The 22,788-nt window shown below is 50.4% G+C and overlaps 1 protein-coding gene across 2 annotated transcripts in view; it reads left to right on the forward strand.

Moving 5' to 3' along the window:
* SLC4A9 (solute carrier family 4, sodium bicarbonate cotransporter, member 9) overlaps positions 1-22,788 on the forward strand; it is an 87,993-nt gene that overhangs the window by 62,369 nt on the left and 2,836 nt on the right. For both annotated transcript variants that reach the window (XM_015422324.1, XM_015422325.1), the window contains 5 exons: positions 665-737; positions 3,474-3,542; positions 7,269-7,442; positions 12,486-12,641; positions 15,346-15,450. In XM_015422324.1, coding sequence (XP_015277810.1) covers positions 665-737; positions 3,474-3,542; positions 7,269-7,442; positions 12,486-12,641; positions 15,346-15,399 — 526 coding nt within the window. In that variant the 3' untranslated portion in view covers positions 15,400-15,450. The remainder of the gene's footprint in view (positions 1-664; positions 738-3,473; positions 3,543-7,268; positions 7,443-12,485; positions 12,642-15,345; positions 15,451-22,788) is intronic.

The raw sequence follows: 22,788 nt of genomic DNA on the forward strand, positions 1-22,788 counted from the left end.
CAGAGCAGGATTGGGCGATTAACAGATTTAATAAATTAATAAATACATGTTGTCTGCCACCTTTCCCCTTTGTGCAGCTAGACCAAGGGTGTCGAACTCATTTGTTAGGAGGGCCGGATCTAACATAAAATGAGACCTTGTTGGGCCGGGCCATGTGTGACATAAAATGTAATGCCAGGTAGCAGAGATATAAACTTTATAAAGGACACAAACACAAAGGTTTTTTTTTTTACTTAAAATAAAAACATGCTTAAAACGTTAGCTCTGTGAGCTGCAAACCTACTTTTGATTTATTGACATTCACCACAGAAATCTCATGCTCAGAGTTCTGAGTCTAAGACCCAGGTTAAAACATGAAATGGCTGAGCGATTGAAAGAGTCTGGCAAAGCAAGCTATGATGCAGCAGCCACAGCAGAACTGGAAGCAGGAGATGGCCAGCTCCACTGTGGGCCTGATGGAAGCCCTCCGGGGGCCTGATCCGGCCCCTGGGCCACATATTTGACACCCCTGAGCTAAACAATTGTTTGGCCTGCAAGAGAAGAGGTGCCAGGATTCAGCCTTCCTTCTGCCGGCTACCTGTGCATACAAGTAGTTGGGTGGGAAAGGCAGCAGAAGACATCCAGGGCAACGTGAAGGTCTAACCACAGGTGCTCTTGTTTGCAGGGAGCAGAGGGTGACGGGGCTGATGGTTTTTCTTCTAACCGGTCTGTCTGTGTTCTTGGCACCTGTCCTCAAGGTGAGACAGATTTTCAGAATCGGTATGTGTTGATTTAAGAGGGAGGGATGTTTGCATATCGGCCCTGGAGACAGGATGGATCATCAGAAAGGGACAGGCAGAGGGCAAGTTTAACCTTTTCCCCAACTAATAGTGTCTATGCTGTAGCATAAGCAAACTTTTTTTTTTTTTAGCCATCAGGTCGCAGCCAACTGATGGCGACCACAGGGTTTTCAAGGCAAGAGACATTCAGAGCTGGTGTGCCATTGCCTGCCGCCGCGTAGCAACCTTGGTAGCTGTGCAGAGGAAAGCTATGGCAAATCTCTACTCATCTCCTGCCTTAAAACCCCCGTGGTCCCCATAAGTCGGCTTCAACTTGACAGCACACAGTTATAAGCAAACATAAGCAAGTTCTTAATACAGGGCGTGCTTCTTGAAGTGTTCATTGTCTTGAAGCCCCAGGTCTCAGCTGACCCAACAGCATGTCTGAACTTAGAGCCCCAAAAGTATAGCTCAAAATAAACTTATGGAAAGGACTGAGAGTAGGGTGGCCAACTTCTAAGTGGGGCCTGGAGATCTACTGGCCAGTTTGGTGTGGTGATTAGGAGCGTGGACCCTCATCTGGGAGAACCAGGTTTGATTCCCCACTCCTCCACATGCAGCTGCTGGTGTGACCTTGGGTCAGTCACAAGTTTTTTTTCAGAGCTCAGGAGCAGTTCTCGAAAGAGCTCTCTCGGCCCCACTTACCTCACAGGGTGTCTGTTGTGGGGAAGGGAAAGGAAATTGTAAGCCGCTTTGAGACACCTTCAGGTAGTGAAGGGCGGGGTATAAATCCAATCTCCTTCTCCTTCGTCCTTGAAAAGTACGCAAACGGAGAGTGATTTCAGCAAAGCGTACTTTATTCTATCCGGAACAAGACGACTTTGGCCGGCTCGCAGGCTGGCTTATATCCCCCTAGAAACCGCCACCCAAAACACACACCCCCACTTCCCTATAGGTTATTTACAGTGGCCGAGAGTCCCATAGGCTCTCGGCTGGGAACCTAGCCCCCTGATTGGAGCGGGCTAGGATCCACATAGTCCATTGACTCTTGGAGCGAAGCTCGACGTTTGTCTCTGGACTTGCCTGGACTTGATACATGACAGTCCTGGAATCACAATATTTCCGGACGACAGAGATCAGTTCCCCTGGAGAAAGTGGCTGCTTTGGAGAATGGGTTCTGTGGTGTCACATCCCTGCTAAGGCCTCTCCCTTCCCTAAACCCAGCCCTCCTCAGGATCCATCCCCAAATTTCTAGGAATTTCCCAACTCAGAGTTGCCAACCCTAACTGAGAGTGCGTGAGGGATCACGCCCATGTATAGTGATGTTGCAGTTCTCCTGCACAGAAGTCTAAAACAGGACTGGGCCATGCCCTTCCCTGTATCCTCGAGGGCTGCTGTTTTAATTTCTCTCATATAAGAAAATGCCTCCCACTGGAAGAGCACCGGCTGGCCAGGGGGAAACAATGGCCCGACCTGCCCTTGTGCTTTTAACAGCTGTTTGGTAGTAGGAATTACACGACTGTTCCCCTGCTATGGTGACAAAAACATTTAACGGTGCTAAGTGCTACAGATTTATTCTGCATTGAATAAAATGCTTCCCAAGGGCAGAGTTGCCAGCTACCGTGAATGGCACAGCCATGGAAAGTGGTTGGAAAGTTAGCAGTCCTTCCCGGGGGAGAGGGCAGGATCTAATCAGCAAGGCAGCTTGTCGATGTACAGTGACTAAAGGAGCAGGAGCCCACCCCACCCCACCCCTTGGCATTTAATCAGCCTAGCCCTGACTGGGATGGCTCAGGCTTGCCCGAGCTGGTCAGACCTCAGAAGCTAAGCAGGGTCGGTTCTGGTTAGTACGTAGATGGGAGACCACCGAGGAAGTCCAGGTTTGCCATACAGAGGCAGGCAATGGCCAACCGCCTCTGAACATCTCGTGCCATGAAAATCCTACAAGGTCGCCATAAGTTGGTTGTGACCAATGTTCCCTCTAAGGTGTGGAGTCTTGTGAGCAAAAATTCTACTTGGTGAGCTCCTGGCATTAAAGTGGTGAGTGAGCGATTTGGTTACTGCGTAAATTAGTTTGCTCTGGAGCCCCATCCTTCCTGAGCTAACACAAAAATGTGTGAGCCGGAGGCTAAAAAACTGTGAGCTAGCTCACACTAACTCAGCTTAGAGGGAACGCTGGTTGTGACTTGACAATACTGACAGGAACTGCAAAGTCTGATGGAAGAGCCGTGTAGTTGGTAGACTTTCAGACTGTGACCCAGTTTCAAATCCCTCCTCTGCCATGGAACCCAGCTGAGGGACTTTGGGCCAGTCATACTCTCTTAGACTAACTTACTTCATGGGGTGGTTGTGAGCAGTGTTCCCTCTAAGCTGAGTGAGTGTGAGCTAGCTCACCGTTCTTTAGCCTCCGGCACACATGTTGTTTGTCTTCGCTCAGGAAGGATGGCCCCTGAGCAAACTAATGTATGCAGCGGCCAAATGGCTCGCTCACAACTTTAATGCCAGCAGCTCATAAAGTAGAATTTTTGCTCACAGGACTCCACAGCTTAGAGGGAGCACTGGTTGTGAGGTTAAAATGGAGGACTGGAGAATGATGAGATCTGCTTTGGATGCCTTTTAGAGTGGAAGGCAGGTTATCAATGAAGTAAATCAACAAATTAATTAAAGAAAGCCCCGTGCTGGCCGTACTGACGCTTTGCCTTTGCTTTCCCGCAGTTTATCCCAATGCCTGTGCTATATGGGATTTTTCTCTACATGGGTGTGTCTGCCCTTAGCAGCATCCAGGTGAGTGTAAAGCATTACTAGAAGAATCATCTGAAGGTCTGCAGTAAAGAATGTGCTACTGACTTGATTGCCAGACAGCTCCCTCTGAGCAGGGTGGTTACCGAGCAAAACAGAAGGCACCAGCATTAGAAGTGTGTGTGAGAATTATTTATGTATTTACAAAATTTATATCCCGGCTTTCGGCCCTCACAAGGGCCACCAAGGTGGGCTGACAAATTAAACCATACATGATAAATTCACATTTTAAAACAATTTACCCCCCCCCCCACAAACACACACACATCATTAAAGCGGTTAAAAACAAAGCTAAAATACATACAAAGATATAAAAACAATTGTTGAAACATTGGGCGGGAAAGAAGGGATCACTGAGGGAACGCCAAATGTAACAAAAAGTCTTCACCCACTGGCAGAAGATGGCAACAGGCGGGGACCAGTGTTCCCTCTAAGCTGAGTTAGTGTGAGCTAGCTCACAGTTTTTTAGCCTCCGGCTCACACATTTTTTGTCTTAGCTCAGGAAGGATGGCTTCAGGGCAAACTAATTTATGCCGTAGCCAAATCGCTCGCTCACAACTTTAATGCCAGTAGCTCACAAAGTAGAATTTTTGCTCACAAGACTCCACAGCTTAGAGGGAACATTGGTGGGGACAGACAAATCTCCCAGAGGGGAGAGAATTCCAGAGTTTTGGAGCCACGACTGAGAAGGCCCCCTCGTAGGTTGCCACCTGCATAATCTCCTAAAGTAGTAGTAGAAGAAGAAGAGATTGGATTTATACCCCACCCTTCACTACCTAGAGGAGTCTCAGAGCGGTTTACAAACTCCTTTCCCTTCCCCTCCCCACAACAGACACCCTGTGAGGTAGGTGGGGCTGAGAGAGCTCTTGACAGAAACTGCTCTTTCTCAAGGACAGCTCTTATCAGAACTACAGCTTGCCCAAGGTCATCCAGCCAGGTGCAAGTGGAGGAGTGGGGAATCAAACCCGGTTCTCCCAGATTAGAGTCCGCGCACTTAGCCACTACACCAAACGGGCTCTTGTGAGGGCACTTGAAGCAGGGCCCCTGTAGTTGACCATAGCAGTCAAGCAGGTTCACGAGGGAGTAGGCATTCCTTCAGGTGTGCTGGTCCAAATAGGGTTGCCAGCCTCCAGGTGGGGCCTGGAGATCTCCCGCTTTTACAACTGGTCTCCACCTAACAGAGGTAGGCTCCCCTGGAGAAAATGGCTGCTTTGAAGGGCGGACTCTGTGGCATTGTACCCTGCTGCGGCCCCTCCCCTCCCCAAACCCCACCCTCTCCTGGATCCACCCCCAAAGTCTCCAGGGATTTTCCAACCCAGACCTGGCAACCCCAGGTCCCAAACCTTTGAGGTCAACCCCAGCACCTTGAATTGTGCCCAGAAGCAGATTGGGAGCCAGCATAGGCGAGCCAAGACTGGAGAAACATGGTCCCTACAGTCCACTCCAGTCAACATCCTGGTTGCAGCATTCTGTACCGACTGAAGTTTCCAAACACTTTTTTCAAGGGCGGCCTGACGTGGAGTGCAGTGCAGTGACCTAATCTAGCGGTAATCAGGGAATGCTCCACAGCGGCCAATCTTGTTTGTTCTACTTGGCACCGGTGCTCCCTCTAAGCTGTGGAGTCTTGTGAGCAAAAATTCTACTTTGTGACCTGCTGGCATTAGAGTTGTGAGTGATCAATTTGGCCCCTGCATCAGTTAGTTTGCTCTGGAGCCATCCTTCCTGAGCTGAGACTAAGGCTGCCAAGTGGGGGCGGGGGGCGGGTAAACCCCCGCTTTGGAGGCCCGATTTCCGACGCCGCGGAATCGGGCCCCGGGGGAAACCCCACCCCCGCGTGCGCGTCACCAGGAAGTGACGTGGGTGCGCTGGGGGCGGGGCCACAGTCATACAAGGAAAAACTCTATGGTTTTCCCTTGTATGGCCGTGGCCCCGCCCCCAGCGTGCCTGGCGTCCTCCCGTCACTTCCGGGTGACGCGCGTGAGGCGCACGCACAGGATGCCGGCCGGGAGCCCCCTGCTCCCGGCGAAGATGCACTTGGCAACCCTAGCTGAGACAAAAATGTGTAAGCCAGAGGCTGAAAAACTGTGAACTAGCTCACACTAACTCAGCTTAGAGGGAACATTGTTAGGCACTCCCTCAGTGATCCCGCCTTCCTCCCCAATGTTTTAACTGTCGTTTTTTATCTTTTGTACTTATTTTAAACTTTTAGTTTTAACTTGTTTTAATTTTTTGCTATTTGTTTATTGACGTTCTTTGTAGTCCGCCTTTCTTACACGGACTCAAGGCGGATTACACATAGTGAGTCAGCACAATCGACAAAATGGGACATTCGGTGACTAAAGCATTAGGAGATTAGAAGCCTGGAACCAGCAGAAAGAAACAGAAGCAGACCATAAGTATTCACATGACACATTAAGCAGGACAGAAATTACATAAATGGGATCCTACTTACAATAATGATGTATTTGTGTGTTGGTTTTTAATGGCTTTTAAGATAATGTTTTAATTTGTATGTTTTAATTTGTTAGCTGCCTTGGTGGCCCTTTGGGGGCAGAAAAGTGAGGTAAAAATCTTGCAAATAATTACGTAAAATAAATAAAATTGACAAAGGGCAGGGAAGATGGATGGCTGAGCCGGTGTTTGATCCGTTAGTCTGTAAATCTTCATTGCACCTGCAAAGCTGGGAGGAAGCCTTGTGGCTGGTCCCTGTTCTCAGACACACAGGAATCCCTAGAAGAGGGCCTTTAATGTGGGAGCTGCTGGCAAAATACTAATCATGTGGCGCATTCCAAACATTGAATATCTTTCACAAGCATTATTTGTGTTCATTATGTTACAATAACCTTGTAGGGTTATGTCAGTATTATCCCCCCTATATTGTTGACCCGGGGGGTTTGAGGAGGGGCAGGTAGAGGCCTTCCTATGGCCACTTTTCGGAGAGGATCTGGGGAAATGGCTGCCATGCAGGCAGGAAAATCTAAACTCCTCTCTCTCACACACACACGTCCACCATCTCCCGCTTTCCTGTGATCTTTCCAAAAACTTTGGGACAAAGCAGGTTTGAGAAAGATTAGAGAAAATCCAGGGATACCCTTGGAATGCACCATGATGCTCCGGGGAGGGGGGAAGCACTTCCCAACAGCACTGAATATGGGCCACATAACCCATGTGGAAATGGCCCTAGTGAGTTTATGACTGAGTCACGACATAAACTTGCAGCACACAAGCTCCCTTTTAGCCTCCACCCTAAATTTACTCCCCTACTTTGTGTCTTCAGAGCTGTATTTTACCTGGACATATTTATGTGGTCTTCAGCAAACACCCCTTGATCTCTAGGGTTGCCAGCTTCCAGGTGGGTCCTGGAGACCTCCCGCTTTCACAACTGATATCCAGCCGACAGAGATCTGTTTCCCTGGGGAAAATGGCTGCTTTGAAGGGTGGACTCTATGGCATTGTACCATGCTTGAGGCCCCTCCCCTCCCCAAATCCCACCCTCTCCTGGACCCACCCCCAAAGTCTCCAGGTGTTTTCCAGCCCAGACCTGGCAACCCTATTGCTCTCTCTGATAATGTTTTATGGTTTGATGGTTATTGCACATTGTCCTATTGCACATTGTCCTATTACACATTGTCCTATTGCAGGACAGGAGCTTCCTGCTGTGAGATATTTGGGGCTACAGGAAGGTCGTCATGTGCCTTTTCTATTTTCCAGTTAACGGACAGACTTCAGCTCCTGCTGATGCCAGCCAAACATCAGCCTGACTTCATTTATCTCCGCCACGTCCCGTTACGCAAAGTCCATCTCTTCACTTTCATTCAAATACTCTGCCTGGCTGTTCTGTGGATCCTGAAGTCAACCGAGGCTGCCATCATCTTCCCATTGATGGTGAGAGAGTGGTCGTATCTCCATGTTGTCTCATGATGATACAGTTTGCTGGGCTCCTCGTACTCTCTTTTTGCCAAACTCAGGCACGTCTTTTTCTATCTGAATTCCCCCAGCCTCCTCGAAAAAGAGTCCTTCAGTTCTCATGGCAGTACATGTCACGGTGGAAATTAATTTCCACAGCAAATATTCACCAAATATTCTTTGAGTATTCCTCACCTAACATCAGTATTTTATATCCACCACTAAGGTACGTCAATAAGAAACCAATGTTTGCTTTTTCTTGGACATCCAGGACGCCTGCATCAAACTTTTAATTGAGTCTGCTGGCTCATAAGAACAGTACAATTCACTCTTTCACGGATGACACGCAAAGATTCGTGAAGTGTTTCATTTTGTGCCCAAACGTTGTGACAGATTTTTGCACTCAGAATCCAGATTTTGAATGTTTAAGTCATAATGCATATGTTGAATGTTGTCACTGAATTTTCGGTTCCGTTCTAACGTGGGACTTCGTTGCACAGTCCCTGCTGCCCCAGCTCTACTTGCCGGTCTGCTACTGAGGGAAGCTTCCCTGATTGTCCTAATGTAACCCACTAAGGTCCTAATATCTGCAGGGAGAGTGGGCAGGTTCAGTCGGTTTTGACAGCGGAACTCCCACCTATGGTTATTAAGAATATGTAACTGCTGTTACTACACATGTACTTAAACACAGACATAAAAGAGGCAATACAACCAATGCACTTTAACATTTAAAATAAACTCTTTATATAAACAAAGCATGGAGGTTTTCATATAAATCCTCATTCACTCCTGGTTGGTTGCTATTACTTCATAGCAATGAATCTTCAGGATATTACTGAGTACAGATATCTTCAGCATCCACAAGGATGCACAAAACAGAAAAAATACTAAGCACATAAATAATACATATATTATAGGTCCATATGTTGTAAGCTCACAGATACTGGAACAGCATATGAGGTTTCCAAGCTGTACTTGGGATGCTGCAGCTCTTCTCAGCTGACTCCAGGACTTACCTGCAATAATTCAAGGAAGGCCTTAACACAGCAAAGTCTATATAGGCCTCTCCCCAAGATGTTGTCTCTTTCTGGGCCAGACTGAACTGCTGGCTGCTTTAGCAAACAGAATACTAAGGAAGATGTTTAAAAGGATCAGTAACTATAAAATTACATAGTTTCACAATCACATGAAATTACTATTAAGTATCTTAATAGTCCCAAACCAACATTTAGTAACTTCCCAGGATGTAACTTCACCTTTGTTTGAAAGAATCTCTAATAATTACATTGGTCATTTACCTGCAATAATTCAAGGCAGGCCTTAACACAGCCAAGTCTATATAGGCCTCTCCCCAAGATGTTGCCTCTTTCTGGGCCAGGCTGAACTGCTGGCTGCTGGGAACCACAATGGGCCTTACTCCTAGAAAATAAATAAATAAGAGAAGCCAATGTTGGATCAGGCCAATGGTCCATCCAGTCCATCCTTGCTCCCACTGGGGGAGCTGCTCCTCAACCTTCCCCCCTCCTCAGCATTCTGTTCCTGGTTGCCGGGGGGGGGGGGCTCATCAGATCCTCGTGGGCAGGGGTCATTTCGTAGAAAAAGAGGTGCAGGAGCTCATTAGCATAACTCATTAGCATAACTCATTAGCATAACTCATTTGCATACGCCACACCCCCTGACATCACTGGAAGTGTGTCAGAAGGCAACACCCACCGCTCAGGCTCCACTGGATTGTTTTGGATTGCTAGCAATGGGGCGGGGAGGGGAACGTGCAGATCTGTCCTCGCAGAGAAGGGAGAGCTTGTACCTGAATAAAACTTGGTCTTAAAGCTGCCACTGGACTGTTTTGGACCTGGGGCCTCTGCAACTTATCTGGCTGCTTCTTGCTCTGACCGAGGGCTGCTGGGAGCAGGGGTTGGGGCTTGTTGCATGTGCCCGCCCACTGGGCTCTTTACTGCCGGAGCTCCGCTCCTGTGCGCTCCTGCAGGAAATGACCCCTGCTCGTGGGGCTTTCAAAAATGCTTCTGCACCAACCAGATCTAGCTCCACCCCTCTGGCCTGCACTGCTGTCCCTTTGCCCAGCCCCACATCTCCAGCTGCCTGTCTAATATTCAACTGAATATCTGACCACAGGGGTCCCTAACCTTTTGGAATCCTCTTTGGAATTCTGACAAAGCAGGGTGAGTGCAGCCACAAAATGGCTGCTGGCTGCACAAAATGGGTGCTGGCTGCAGGAGGCAGAGCCATCCACAGTATGGCTGCCACAGCTTACCTTAAGTCACACATAGGGTTGCCAGGTCCTTCCTCATCGCTGGCAGGGGGCTTGGGGGGGAGGGGCGTTCCTGCAGGGGGAGGGGACATCCCCAATGTGCGATGACATCACACAGAAGTGATGTCATCATGTTGGGGACCAGCACCCTGCATGCCTAAACTTCAAGTGGCAAATTCACCAAAGGGACCCTTTAAATGCTATTTGCAAGAAGTGGGGGGGCCCCAAGTGCACCTGAACTCCAGCAGTGAATTTGCCACTTGGAGTTCGGACAGGCGCTGCCCCTCCCCCTCCCCTCCTGCAAGATTTAAAGGGCCTTGCAGCTGATCGGTGGGTCATGTGTTCCTGCTAAATGGAGTGCCCTTTAAATCTCGCAGGAGGGGAAGGAGAGGGGTGGCCGCCAGCAGTCGGGCTGGGGGGCGGGGCTTGGGGTGGGGCTTTCTTCCACCGGCCCTCTGGCAAGAGCTCACAAAATCAGGGGATCCCCGGCCCCCACCTGGGGTCTGGTATCCCTCGTCACACAATGAAGATCCTCGTGCTGTGGTGGCAGCTGCTGCTAAAGCAGCATTTAAAAAAAAAATCTGCACAGCCAATCAGAACTCCAGTGGCCAATGAGAAGCCCTGCTGGGCAAAAGCCCCACCTGGCCCCACCCATTTTTTAAAAAAACACTTGGTGGATGCCAGGAAAGGTGTTGGCAGGCGGTGTGGTGCCCGTGGGCACCACATTGGGGACCTCCCTCTTACCACTGTCTCAGATTCCGTCTGTCCTAACATCAAAGCAGATGGAATTCTGGGAATTCTGAACATTTCACACGCCCGCCTCCCACTTTGGCTTCGGAGGAGAATTCGTGCTCCTTTGGACTCCTGCATAGTTTTTCCCTATCAGAAGTGTTCCCTCTGGCTTCATAAGGAAAAAAGATAGTCCAATGTGCAGGCCTTTCCCTCCTTCCAGGGTTAATGATAGGAGTGTGGGGGGTTGCCATCCTCCAGGAGGGGCCTGGAGATCTCCCACTTTTAGAACTGATCTCCAGTTGACAGAGAGCCGCTCCCCTGGAGGAAATGGCTGCTTTGAGGGGTGGACTCTGTGGCACGGTACCATGCTGAGGCCCCTCCCCTCCCCAAACCCCGCCTTCTCTTGGATCCACCCCCAAAGTCTCCAGGTATTTTCCAACCCCGACCTGGCAACCCTAAGTATGTGTGACTTTGATAGGTGAAACCAGGGGTCGTTTCGTAGAAAAAGAGCTAGGGGAACTCATTAGCATAACTCATTAGCATATGCCACACACCCTGACATCAGCAGACGTGTGTCATAAGGCCACACCCCCTGACATCACCAGACGTGTGTCATAAGGCCACACACCCCGCCCCTAACGGTCCCGGCCGCCGCCGCCGGCCTTGCAGCTCCACTGCCGAGCCCCATGAGGGGCCCAGCGGTGGACCTGCAAGGCCGGCAGGAGTGCAAGGAAGCCCCGCGAAGGCCCTCCCTGGCCCCAGGCAGGCAGGGGTGGGGAGAGGCAGGGAGGAAGCAACTTACCCTCCCTCTTCTCCTGCCTCCTCCTGGCTGAATGAGGGCCGGAAGCAGGGCGGCCGGAAGCGGAGGGTGGGGCTTCATCATGTGCCCCGCCCCCCCGTACCTCACCCGGGGGAACTGCGATCCCCCGCGATCCCCCCCGAAATGACCTCTGGGTGAAACCATGCAGGGGTGGAAGGATTAGATCGCCTCTCCTCTCCCTGCACAGCACTTATCTGAACTGGGGCCATGCATGGCTAAAAACCACCTTCTAAAGCAGCTGGGAGTTCCACAAACTGAACTGTCGTGGCTACTTGGCCAGTAGACTGAGCTCAGCCATCAGTTTCCCTAATGGGGCAAATAGAGGCTCCCTGGGGTTCCTGCAGGTGGGGCAAGTGTATTTAGGGGGAATGTTAAATAGTGGGTTCCATGGATGAACAGACCACAAGCCTGATGATCAGTTCTACCTTATTAGTGATTTCAGCAAGCACAAGACAAGACTCCTGAGCCTCAGCTCTGTTAAATAGCATGCAATTGCCTCACCCAAACACACCCCTTTCCCAGTGATAGGCTATTTACATAACATTACTACTAGATTGGTTACTTTCAGAATCCTGGCAGGCTGTTGTTCTTTTGCTCCAAGCTCAGCCAGTCTCTGATTCAATCATGAATTATTCAATCCCAATACATAACAGTGGCCCCCCCCCCAAAAAAAACCCATGCCTTTTTAAGGCCCACCTCCTGCCCTTGGTATCTCTCTGCTCTCTCCCTTTCCTTAATTCCAGTGATGGCGAACCTTTTAGAGACCGAGTGCCCAAACTGCAACCCAAAACCCACTTATTTATCACAAAGTGCCAACACGGCAATTGAACCAGAATACTGAGGTTTTACTTTAGAAAAAACAACTCATACGTTAACTTAAGATGATCCAAACAAAGTAAGGAAAGCAATCCCAAATGCTTTCATTTACTTAAAATTATTTGGCAGAGAATTCGACACTTTAATGACGGTCTGGGCCTGGCTGGGGCGATGGCACGCGTGCCCACAGAGAGGGCTCTGAGTGCCACCTCTGGCACCCGTGCCAGTGGTTCGCCACCACTGCTCTATTTTCTCCGCCCCCCGTTGTCTTGCCCCCCCCCGCACTGTAATCTCCTAGGTGCTCTGTAAAGCGCCATGTCTGTTGATGCCATGTAAATAAACCATCCTCACCCTCCCTTTGCGTGGTAATATTTTGGCCTTGTAGCTGCTGGCTCTCGTGGGCATCCGGAAGGCAATGGAATGCATCTTCTCCCTCCATGATCTGGCCTGGCTGGATGACATCATCCCCGAAAAGGACAGGAAAGAGGAAGAGGAAGAACTGAAGAGGAAGCAAGACCTGGACGAGAGCGACAGTGAGGAAGTGAGCACGGTTGAGTTCTCGGGGCAAAGCGGATGGGGTCAGCAGTGTATTCCACCCCCCTTCTGTGTGGGTCAGCAGGGAAGGAAGAAATGGTCAGGGGGAAGGGCTCCCTTTTTCAAGGCCTATGTGGGATGGGGGCCACTGAGCCCTGTGGATGGTAGTAGATCTGGAAGACCCTGGATGGGGCTGCTACCGTACTTCAGCTAAGACGGTGGGGAGTCCAGCTTCAGGTGTCCAATGCCCCTCAAAGTCTTACCTGACAAATGTGTTCAGGTGGGGTAGCCATGTTGGTCTGAAGCAGCAGAACAAAGCTTGAATAGGCTTCTGTGTACATGCACGCTTCTTCAGAAAGCTTACACTCTTAACAAATCTTTGTTGACCTGAAAGGTGCCACTGGACTCAAACTAGGGTTGCCAAGTCCATCTTCCACCCCCAGCAGGGGACTTTGGGGGCGTTCCTGGAGGGGGCGGGGCATCCCCGACGTGATGACGTCACGTTGGGGACGTCCCCCACCCGCCCGTGCGCCAGATCTCCAGAAACGGCAGTTCCCTGCACTTAAAGGAGCCGACAATTCCCTTTTAAATGCAGAAGCCGGCGTTTCCCCTTTAAGAGCAGCCACGTTGCCCTTTTAAGAGCACGAAGCTGGCACTCCGGGCTTGGGAGGAAACATAGGCTTGGGAGGAAACATGGGCTCCACACACTTAAAGGGAGAGAGATGGGTGGCTGTGGGTGTTGGGGGTGGGGCTTCTGGCCGGCGGCGGGTAGAACCCCCCCCAAAAAATGGGGGACCCCTGGCAAACTGGGGGGTTTGGCAACCCTAACTCAAACTTTGTTTTGACATGTCTCGTGGATCCAGCTACAGGTACTTGTCCTTTCCGGATTTTGTCCGCTGCTGCCTATTTCAGTTTCCCATTGATTTAAAAGGAGTTCCCAGTGGTCCCCGAGTATCTAAAGCACCTTATACGTAGCTGGGCAGAACACCCCCCGCCCCCGAAAGGCTGTCCTTTCCCAGAATTTGGGCATGTAATCTCCAAAGGGATGAGGTACCAGGCAATGTTCCCTCTAAGCTGTGGAGTCTTGTGAGCAGGGGTCATTTCGTAGAAAAAGAGGTAGGGGAACTCATTAGCATAACTCATTGGCATATGCCACACACGCTGACATCACCGGAAGTGTGTCATAGGGCCACACACCCCGCCCCCAATGGTCCTGGCCGCCGGTGCCGGCCTTGCAGCTCCACTGCCGAGCCCCATGAGGGGCCCGGCGGTGGACCTGCAAGGCTGGCGGGAGTGCAAGGAAGCCCCACCAAGGCCCTCCCTGCCCCCAGGCAGGCAGGGGTGGGGAGAGGCAGGGAGGAAGCAACTTACCCTCCCTCTTCTCCTGCCTCCTCCTGGCTGAATGAGGGCCAGAAGCGGGGCGGCCGAAAGCAGGGGGCGGGGCTTTGTCATGTGCCCCCCCTGTACCTCTCCCGGGGGAACTGTGATCCCCCGCGATCCCCCCCGAAATGACCTCTGCTTGTGAGCAAAAATTCTACTTTGTGAGCTCCTGGCATTATTGTGAGCAAGCAATGTGGCTACTGCACAAATCAGTTTGCTCTGGAGCCATCCCTTCCTGAGCCAAGGCAAAAATGTGTGAGCTGGAGGCTAAAAAACTGTGAGCTGGCTCACACTAACTCAGCTTAGAGGGAACACTGGTACCAGGAATAAAAAGCATGTAGGCGTAGGTGTGCAAACTAAGTTTCCATCCCCCGAGTGGGGTCTGGAGATCCCCCGGAATAACAAGCGGTCTGCAGACCGCAGAGATCCGGTCCCCTGCTTTGGAGAGTAGACTGCATTCACATCCCCACTGAGCTCCATCCTGTCTCCAAACGTCGCCCTCCCCAGGCTTACCCTGGAATCTCCAGGAATTTTCCAGGCCGGAGTTGGGAACCCTACTGTGCCCATGTGCATTCTTTTACACACACACACAGGTCTCCAGTAGGCTGCTGCTTATGCTCCAACAATGCCAGTTTGGTGTAGTGGTGAAGTGTGCGGACTCTAATCTGGGAGAACCGGGTTTGATTCCCCACTCCTTCACAATGCAGCTGCTGGGTGACCTTGGGTCAGTCACAAGCTCTGGCACAGCTGTCCTTGAAAAAGAGCAGTTTGTGTCAGAGTTCTCTCAGCCCCACCCACCTCACAGGGTGCCTGTTGTGGGGAGGGGAAGGGAGAGGAGTTTGTAAGATGCTCTGAGACTCCAAGTGAAGGGCGGGGTATAAATCCAATCTCCTCCTCTCCTCTCCTCCAATCCCTTACTTACTCTGGTGCCTCTAGCTCTTTGCTCTTGGACTAGCCCAGGACTGCCACTGGCAACCCTCTTGCTGCCTCGTCCCAGTTTTGGCCTTGGGAGCTGCACTCCTTTCATAGGATTTGTCAGCCTGGCCTCCAGAAGAATGAGGACTAGTGTGCATGCACGTACATGGACGTGCTCCAGAGTCACATCTCAACAGGGAAAAGCAGATGGTTCTTTCCAAAACCTTCAATTGGAGACTGTTCCCAGATAAAGAGTCATTCTCTAAGCTCAGAAAACCTTCCCCAGTCTTCCTTCACACTCCGTTGAAGCAGGTTTTCAGTGGCAGGAAGAAAGGACAACGTAGACACAACAACGTGCATGTTGTTTTCTTTGGGGTTTTTTAATAACTCCTTCCTCGGCCTCTGCTCATTTTCAGTCTGAACGTATGTACCAAGAGAAAGGACCAGAAATCAACATCTCCGTGAATTAGAGGGACCGAGAAACTCCAGTGGACAAGACTGAAGATGAACCTGAGCTATGTGTAAGGATGTTTATTTTGTGTGGGGAGGGGCTGTGGCTCAGTGGCAGAGCATAGGCTTGGCATGTGGAAGGTTCCAGGTTCAATCCCTGGTTTCTTCAGTTAAAAGGACCAGATAGGAGATGATGGGATAGACCTCTGCCTGAGACCCTGGAGAGCTGCTACCAGTCTGAGTAGACAGTACTGACCGTGATGGACCAAGGGTCTGATTCGGTACAAGGCAGCTTCATATGACCATGTTAGGAGCTCAGGAGTGAAATGAACCAAGACATGAGAAGGGAACCTCAAGGGTTACAGCTGGGCCAGCAAGGGGTGGAGGAAACCAGGAAGACAATATTCTTGGGACCCGGGGCCCAACAAATCCAATCCAGGCAAATCATACAGTTTGTTTCCATTTGATGTTTGGGTTGGTTCAGGGTGGCGTGGCCCAGAAGGAATCTTTGGAGACCCTGTGATGGCTGTCAGAAGCCATGGGTCCAAGATCCTGCATACAGCAAAGGCCCACTGCATGTCATAGACGGCTGGGAGAGACTTGCTTTCATCGTGAATGTCCATTAGGTTTTCTTTTTGGTTCCGCACTGAGTTCACTTTCTGGTCACGGTTTCCCCGCGTTTTCTGAGAGTGGTTTTGTGTCAATTTCCCCCTTGTTTCACTTTCAAGCCGAAGTGTACAGATTCCCTTGGATTTCTTACCCCACCCCTTTGTTGGCACTCGAAGGTCGCTCCCTGCCCACATCGAGCTCGTTCTCTATGCACCTTCCACCATTCATCAGTGTGTCCCTCATTGTTTTTCATTTAAGCGGGGGGTTTTTTTTTACAAGAACTATGAGCCTAGCAATATGAGACTCCTGGCCAGTGGTCCCAGCTGGGCTGCCCTCTCCCACCGCCCGATTTCATCTGGGCGGCAAGAGAAGGCAGCACAGTAGCTGGGCTGCAGAATAAATACACACGAGGAAAAGAATGGTGTGTACTGCCGGCACAGAATCTGAAGTCGGGCTAAAAGGCGTGACTGCTTGGATTCTCCGCAGTAAGCTCTGCGTGCATAAGAGGCCTTATGCATCCTCTTCACACAGCCTGCAATGGAAGGCTCTTATACAACCATCCCAGGCAGCTTATTTGATTGGCCAATGGCTCCCACAGGTTCTCCTCTTATTTAATTGCAAAAAAAGAGATGCCGTTGAACATCCTGTTGTCACACTCCAGCATCACTAGAGAATGGAACTCAGAGTAAGGCTGTGCTGGTGAAAGAGTGGATAAGAGCGGTGTTAGCTATGTGTGGCTTAGCTCCAGCAAACAGCTAAGATTTAAAAACTTTTTTGGGGGGGGGGAAACCTGCCCCCCCCCCAAACTTGGTTCTTCAGGAACAGATTTAACCTCTGTCCTCCCAGTGGTGACCCAAGTACACATAAGGGAATGCGCACTGCCGCCCACTTTTGTGGAGGAAGTAGCACAGTGTTTAGTGGCAACCAGGGCTCTTTTTGTAGAAAAAGCCCAGCAGGAACTCATTAGCATAATAGGCCACACCAAACAGCAGGAACTCATTAGCATATTAGTCCACACCCCTGACAGCACAGCTCATTACCACATTAGGACGCACCCCCTTTCTGATTGCAGAAAGGGGCAGGATTTCACCTGGATTTCTTCTGCGTCTCCCTTCTGATGATTCTCACCTCAGTCATGGGCTTGCCCTGGTACGTGTCGGCCACAGTCATCTCCCTGGCCCACATGGACAGCCTGAAGAAGGAGAGCACCACATGTGCTCCGGGGGAGCAGCCGAAGTTCCTGGGAATCAGGTATTGTAGCTGCACCTTTCATTCCGCTGCCCAAATGGGCTTTTGCAAGCCATGTTCCACCAGGCCTTTGGCTGAGGACAGCAACGGTTTCCATCCCTTTCCGCTCCAGTTGCTTCTCATATCTGCTTTGCCTTCCTCTCCCCTGACTGCGGAGCGGCCAGCAGTCCGAAATGGGACCAATTAATATACACAGGGCTTTTTTGGTAGAAAAAGCCCAGCAGGAACTCATTAGCATAATAGGCCACACCCAACAACAGAAACTTATTAGCATATCCAGCCACACCCCTGACAGCATAGCTCATTAGCATATTAGGCCACACCCCACCTTAACAGAAGTATGGTCATCCAGCCACACCCACCTTTTGCTTCTTATTCTGTTTACCTTGTTTGTTGTCAAAACCTAGGGCTTTTTTTGTAGCAGGAACTCCTTTGCATGTTAGGCCACACACCCCTAATGTACCCAATCCTAATGAGTGTCTGCTGTTGGGTGTGGCCTATTATGCTAATGAGTTCCTGCTGGGCATGGCCAACTTGGGAGCCAGCCAGAACTCCGTTCCTGTGCGTTCCTGCCCAAAAATAGCCCTGGTGGCAACAGTATGTTTCAATCTCCTTCTGGCCCGTATGGCCCAAATGCCACTGAGAGGGAGTCTGAGGTGGGAGGGGGAATGCCATGTGTTGCTGTCCATTCTGAACACCCTGAACACGTCCCCAGCGGCCCTCGAAAGAGGTAGAGCCTTCCTTTGCTCTCTTCTCTGATCATTGTCACAGCAAGCATTCTGATAGTGTATATAAATAGATGGCACTCTCGAATGGCCATCTTTTGGGCAGGTGCTCTGGAGGCATCCAAATATGACTGTGGGTAAAGGGGGTTTCACTGCTTTCTCTGGCATACTATGGACCGATACCTTCTTATTGGGAGAGGAAATTGCAGAGAATTGCAGTCTGTGTGCATTTACCTGGAAGTAAACTCCATTTAATACATTGGGACTTACTCCTGGGCAGGGGTCATTTCCTGCGGGAGCGCACAGGAGCGGAGCTCCGGCAGTAAGGAGCCCAGGGGGCGGGCACATGCTACAAGCCCCACCCCTTGCTCCCAGCAGCCCTCAGTCAGGCCACAAGGAGCAAGAAGCAGCCAGGTAAGTTGTAGAGCCCCCCCCCACCCCCCTGGCCTGCTTTCAGGTACAAGCTCTCCCTCCTCTGTGAGGGCAGATCTGAGCGTTCCCCCCCCCCAAAATAGCTAGCAATCCAAAACAGTTCAGTGGAGCCTGATCAGTGGGTGTTGCCTTCTGACACACTTCCGGTGATGTCAGGGGGTGTGACATATGCAAATAAGCCATGCTAATTAGCTCCTGCACCTCTTTTTCTACGAAATGACCCCTGCTCCTGAGTAAACGTGCGCATGATGGCACTCTTTGTCCTTGCGGCTGTTGCCGCCTGTCCAGCGCTTGGACAGGTTCAGACTCCAGATTGGCAGTGTTAAGTCGCTCGCTTAACAAAGCAGTCGGAGAGTGATTCAGCAAGAACACAACTTTATTCTTCAACTCGAACCCAACTCCAACACGGATCAATATCTGATAGCCAGAACAGCCTTTACATTGCAGCTGTCCTGCTTTTAAACATTCCCGGCTAATGTAGCCACACCCACTGTACACGTATCAACCTATGAGGTTGCCGAGATAAGGTCCAATCACATTAGTTCCCGCTCAGGGAGCTTGCTTGCAGTGATTGGCTGGTTATTTCCTGGGCTAGCAATACTATTGGATGGATTTGGATCCTAGCCCAGGACGAAGCTTAACATGACAGTTCAGTTAGATGTTTCACAACATGTCATGCATTCAAGGCAGCTTTGAATACACTACAGGCGGCACAGTGGTGGCCTCAGTCAAGGCAGTCTTTCTTTTGCCACCCCCTGGCAACTACACATAGGTATGACAGGAGGAGAGTGGGGAGCCCAGGGAGTCCAGCTTTTGTTCCCATTGCCGTCTGAATCAAGGAGAATGAGGAGTGGGGACAAATGGCTAGATCCCCAGCCCTGCAGCCCTTCGTACCAGCCCCTGAATACCATAACCTCTGAAGGAGTGAGCTGGTTTGGTGTCGTGGTTAGGAGCGCGGACTCTGATCTGGGAGAACCGGGTTTGATTCCCCACTCCTCATGCAGCTGCTGGTGTGACCTTGGTTCAGTCACAAGTTCTCTCAGAGCTGTTCTCTCAAGAGCAGTCCTCCAAAGAGCTCTCTCAGCCCCACCTCCCTCACAGGCAGGGGCGGATTAAGGCTCGCTGGTGCCCTAAACACTGACCCATCTTGGTGCCCCCCTCCTTTCCTGACCCCCAGTCCATTTTAGTTGTTGACCTGTCTGACCAGATCGACAATGCAGGTTGCAGCAATACAAACATGTATTCATAGGATAACACAATATCCTGTACAAACTAAGCTTTTCGCCCTTTTCCCAACTTTGTAGTGCCCCCTTTGGCCCTGGTGTCCTAAGCACATGCTTAGTCTGCTTCATGGTTAATCTGCCCCTGCTCACAGAGTGTCTGTTGTGGGGAGGGGGAGGGAAAGGAGATTGTCAGCCGCTCTGAGACTCATTCGGGTAGTGAAGGGCGGGGTATAAATCCAATCTCTTCTTCTGTCTCCTTCTATCCTGCTTGCACGCTGTAGAAAAAGGAGAAAAGACTGGAAGAGTGAAGGAAGAGTGGCAGTGGCATTCCCCCCCCCAGCCCTCCCCACCCCAACCCAGGCTGCTTGAAGTTCATCACATTGCGTGGGCCTTTTGGAATTTGCCCCCATGTTGGACAGCACAAAGCTCCCCCCTAATCAATAAGACCTCCCCACACACACACACAGCCCATCCACACTCTAAAAGGTAAAGGTTCCCTTGCTCGAAAGCCAGTCGAATCCGACTCTAGGGTTGCGGTGCTCATCTCTGTTTCCAAGCCGAAGAGCCAGCGCTGTCCGAAGACGTTTCCATGGTCATGTGGCCAGCATGACTAAACACCAAGGCGCACAGAACGCTGTTCCCTTCCCACTGAAGGGGTACCTATTTATCTACTTGCAATTTCTTGCTTTCGAACTGCTAGGTTGGCAGGAGCTGGAACTAGAGACGGGAGCTCACTCCGTCATGCGGCAACCTGGGTCTCGAACTGCTGAACTACCGACCTTCCACAGCCTGCAGTTCAGCATCTTAACCACTTGAGCCACCGCAGCTCTACTCTTGCAATAAACAATGTTGTCTCTAGTGGCAAGTTAAACATTTGGCATACAGCTTTCTCTGATTGGTCAGCCGCGTGCAGCCAATGTGTTTTCAGAGGGCAGCCATCTTGGTCTGCAGTGGAACAGCTAGATTCGAGTCCGGTAGCACTGCGGAGACAACAATATGCAGCTGCTGGTGTGACCTTGGGTCAGTCACATGTTCTTTCAGAGCTGCTCTCTCACACGCAGTTCTCAAAAAAGCTTTCGAGCGTATCTGGCGCAGGGAGCTTTGCGTCTTGAAAGCTCACACCCTGAAAATCCTGCTGGTTTCTAAGGTGCTCCTCCTGGACTCGACACTAGCCGTAAGCAGCAGACGAGGGATGTTGCCGATCCGGCAGTCAGAGTGTGGAGTCTAAGATGGCTGCCTTCAGTTAATGCACTGGCCAATACGGCAGCCTCCACTAAGGCTGTAAAGTTAATTTCAGTGAGTAAGCCAATACTGTATGAAAGGAGGAGAAAAACTGAAGCATTCAGGCCGTGGTAGTCCTGTGCAGAGTTCCCTCTAATCTGAGTTGGTGTGAGCTAGCTCACAGCTTTTTAGCCTCTGGCTCACACAGTTTTGATTTAGCTCAGGAAGGAGGGCTCCAGAGCAAACTAACTGATGCAGCAGCCATAACTCGCTCACAACTGTAATGCCAGTAGCTCACAAAGTAGAATTTTTGCTCACAAGACTCCACCGCTTAGAGGGAGCATTGGTCCTGTGCAGGGCTATTTTTGGGCAGGAACGCACAGGAACGGAGTTCCGGCTGGCTCCCAAGTTGGCCACGCCCAGCAGGAACTCATTAGCATAATAGGCCACACCCAACAGCAGAAATCCATTAGGATTGGCTACATTGGGGTGTGTGGCCTAACATGCAAAGGAGTTCCTGCTCCAAAAAAAGGCCCTGGGTTTTGACAACAAACAAGGTAAACAGAATAACAAGCAAAAGGTGGGTGTGGCTGGATGACCACACTTCTGGTAACATGAGGGTGTGTCCTAATGTGCTAATGAGCTGTGCTGGCAGGGGTGTGGCCTAATATGCTAATGAGTTTCTGGTGTTGGGTGTGGCTTATTATGCTAATGAGTTCCTGCTGGGCTTTTTCTACAAAAAGAGCCCTGGAGCCTGTGGGATTCAAAGGTTAGGGCTACCACAACTTCAGAACTTTCCTCATTACTGGATACCAAAAAGATGTGTAGAATTGGCCTGCTCTGTTTCACATTACCTCAGTAGGAAAACCCCTGATGGAGAATGCCGATAGGCGGCTTGCCCTGGTCGCCCTTAAGCAATGGAACTGATGGCATCAATGAAGCGTGGGAAGTAGGACTCCGAATCTACAAGATGCATCGCATGTGTCAAAGTTGATTAACAATTAACGATTCCCTAACGAACACCTGCTGGAACAGTACGGGCAAATGAGGGAGTCTGTTCAGAGTAAGTCAGATGCTGGATTCAGTTGCTTCTTGTGGCCCTGATCTTGACAGGCTATCGTTTTGTGGTGATCCCGCATTGTAAGATTCCCAAAGTGTTTCACTGAATGATGCAAACGTTCTGCCAGAAACATTCTAATAATACGAAGAGACAGAATCAAGTGTTTTCATTTGAATCAACCAATGCAGCTTACAAGCGGGCAGAGAAGAACACATTGTTGTGTGGCTGAGTTGGTGTCAGTGCAGACTGTGACAGCAGCCATGAAATTAAAAGACCCCTGCTCCTTGGGAGGAAAGCGATGGCGAACCTCAACAGCATGATAAAAAGTAGAGACATCACCCTGCCAAAAAAGTCTGCATGGTCAAAGCAATGGTATTCCCAGTAGTCATGTATGGCTGCGAGAGTTGGACTATAAGGAAGGCCGAGTGCCGAAGAATAGATTCTTTTGAACTATGGTGCTGGAGAAGACTCTTGAGAGTCCCTTGGACTGCAAGAAGATCAAATCAGTCAATCCTAAAAGAAATCCACCCTGACTGTTCCCTGGAAGGCCAGATAATGAAACTAAAGCTCAAATACTTTGGCCACCCAATGAGAAGGGAGCACTCACTGGAGAAGAAGACCCTGATGCTGGGAAAGACTGAAGGTCAAAGAAGACGGGGACGGCAAAGGATGAGATGGTTAGACAGTGTCATAGATGCAACAAACATGAAGTTGAGGAAACTTCAGAGGACGGCGGAAGACCAGAAGGCCTGGCGTGATCTGGTCCATGGGGTCACGAAGAGTCGGACTCGACTGTGCGACTGAACAAAAACAACAAGAGTTGGTGTCAGAACTCTAGTAGCTGCTAAGGATTTTGCCATTTTCAATGCAGACAGGAGGCAGAAATAGGCA

The sequence above is a fragment of the Gekko japonicus genome, unplaced genomic scaffold, assembly GCF_001447785.1.
Source record: "Gekko japonicus isolate JY-2015 unplaced genomic scaffold, Gekko_japonicus_V1.1 scaffold738, whole genome shotgun sequence".
Taxonomy (NCBI): domain Eukaryota; kingdom Metazoa; phylum Chordata; class Lepidosauria; order Squamata; family Gekkonidae; genus Gekko; species Gekko japonicus.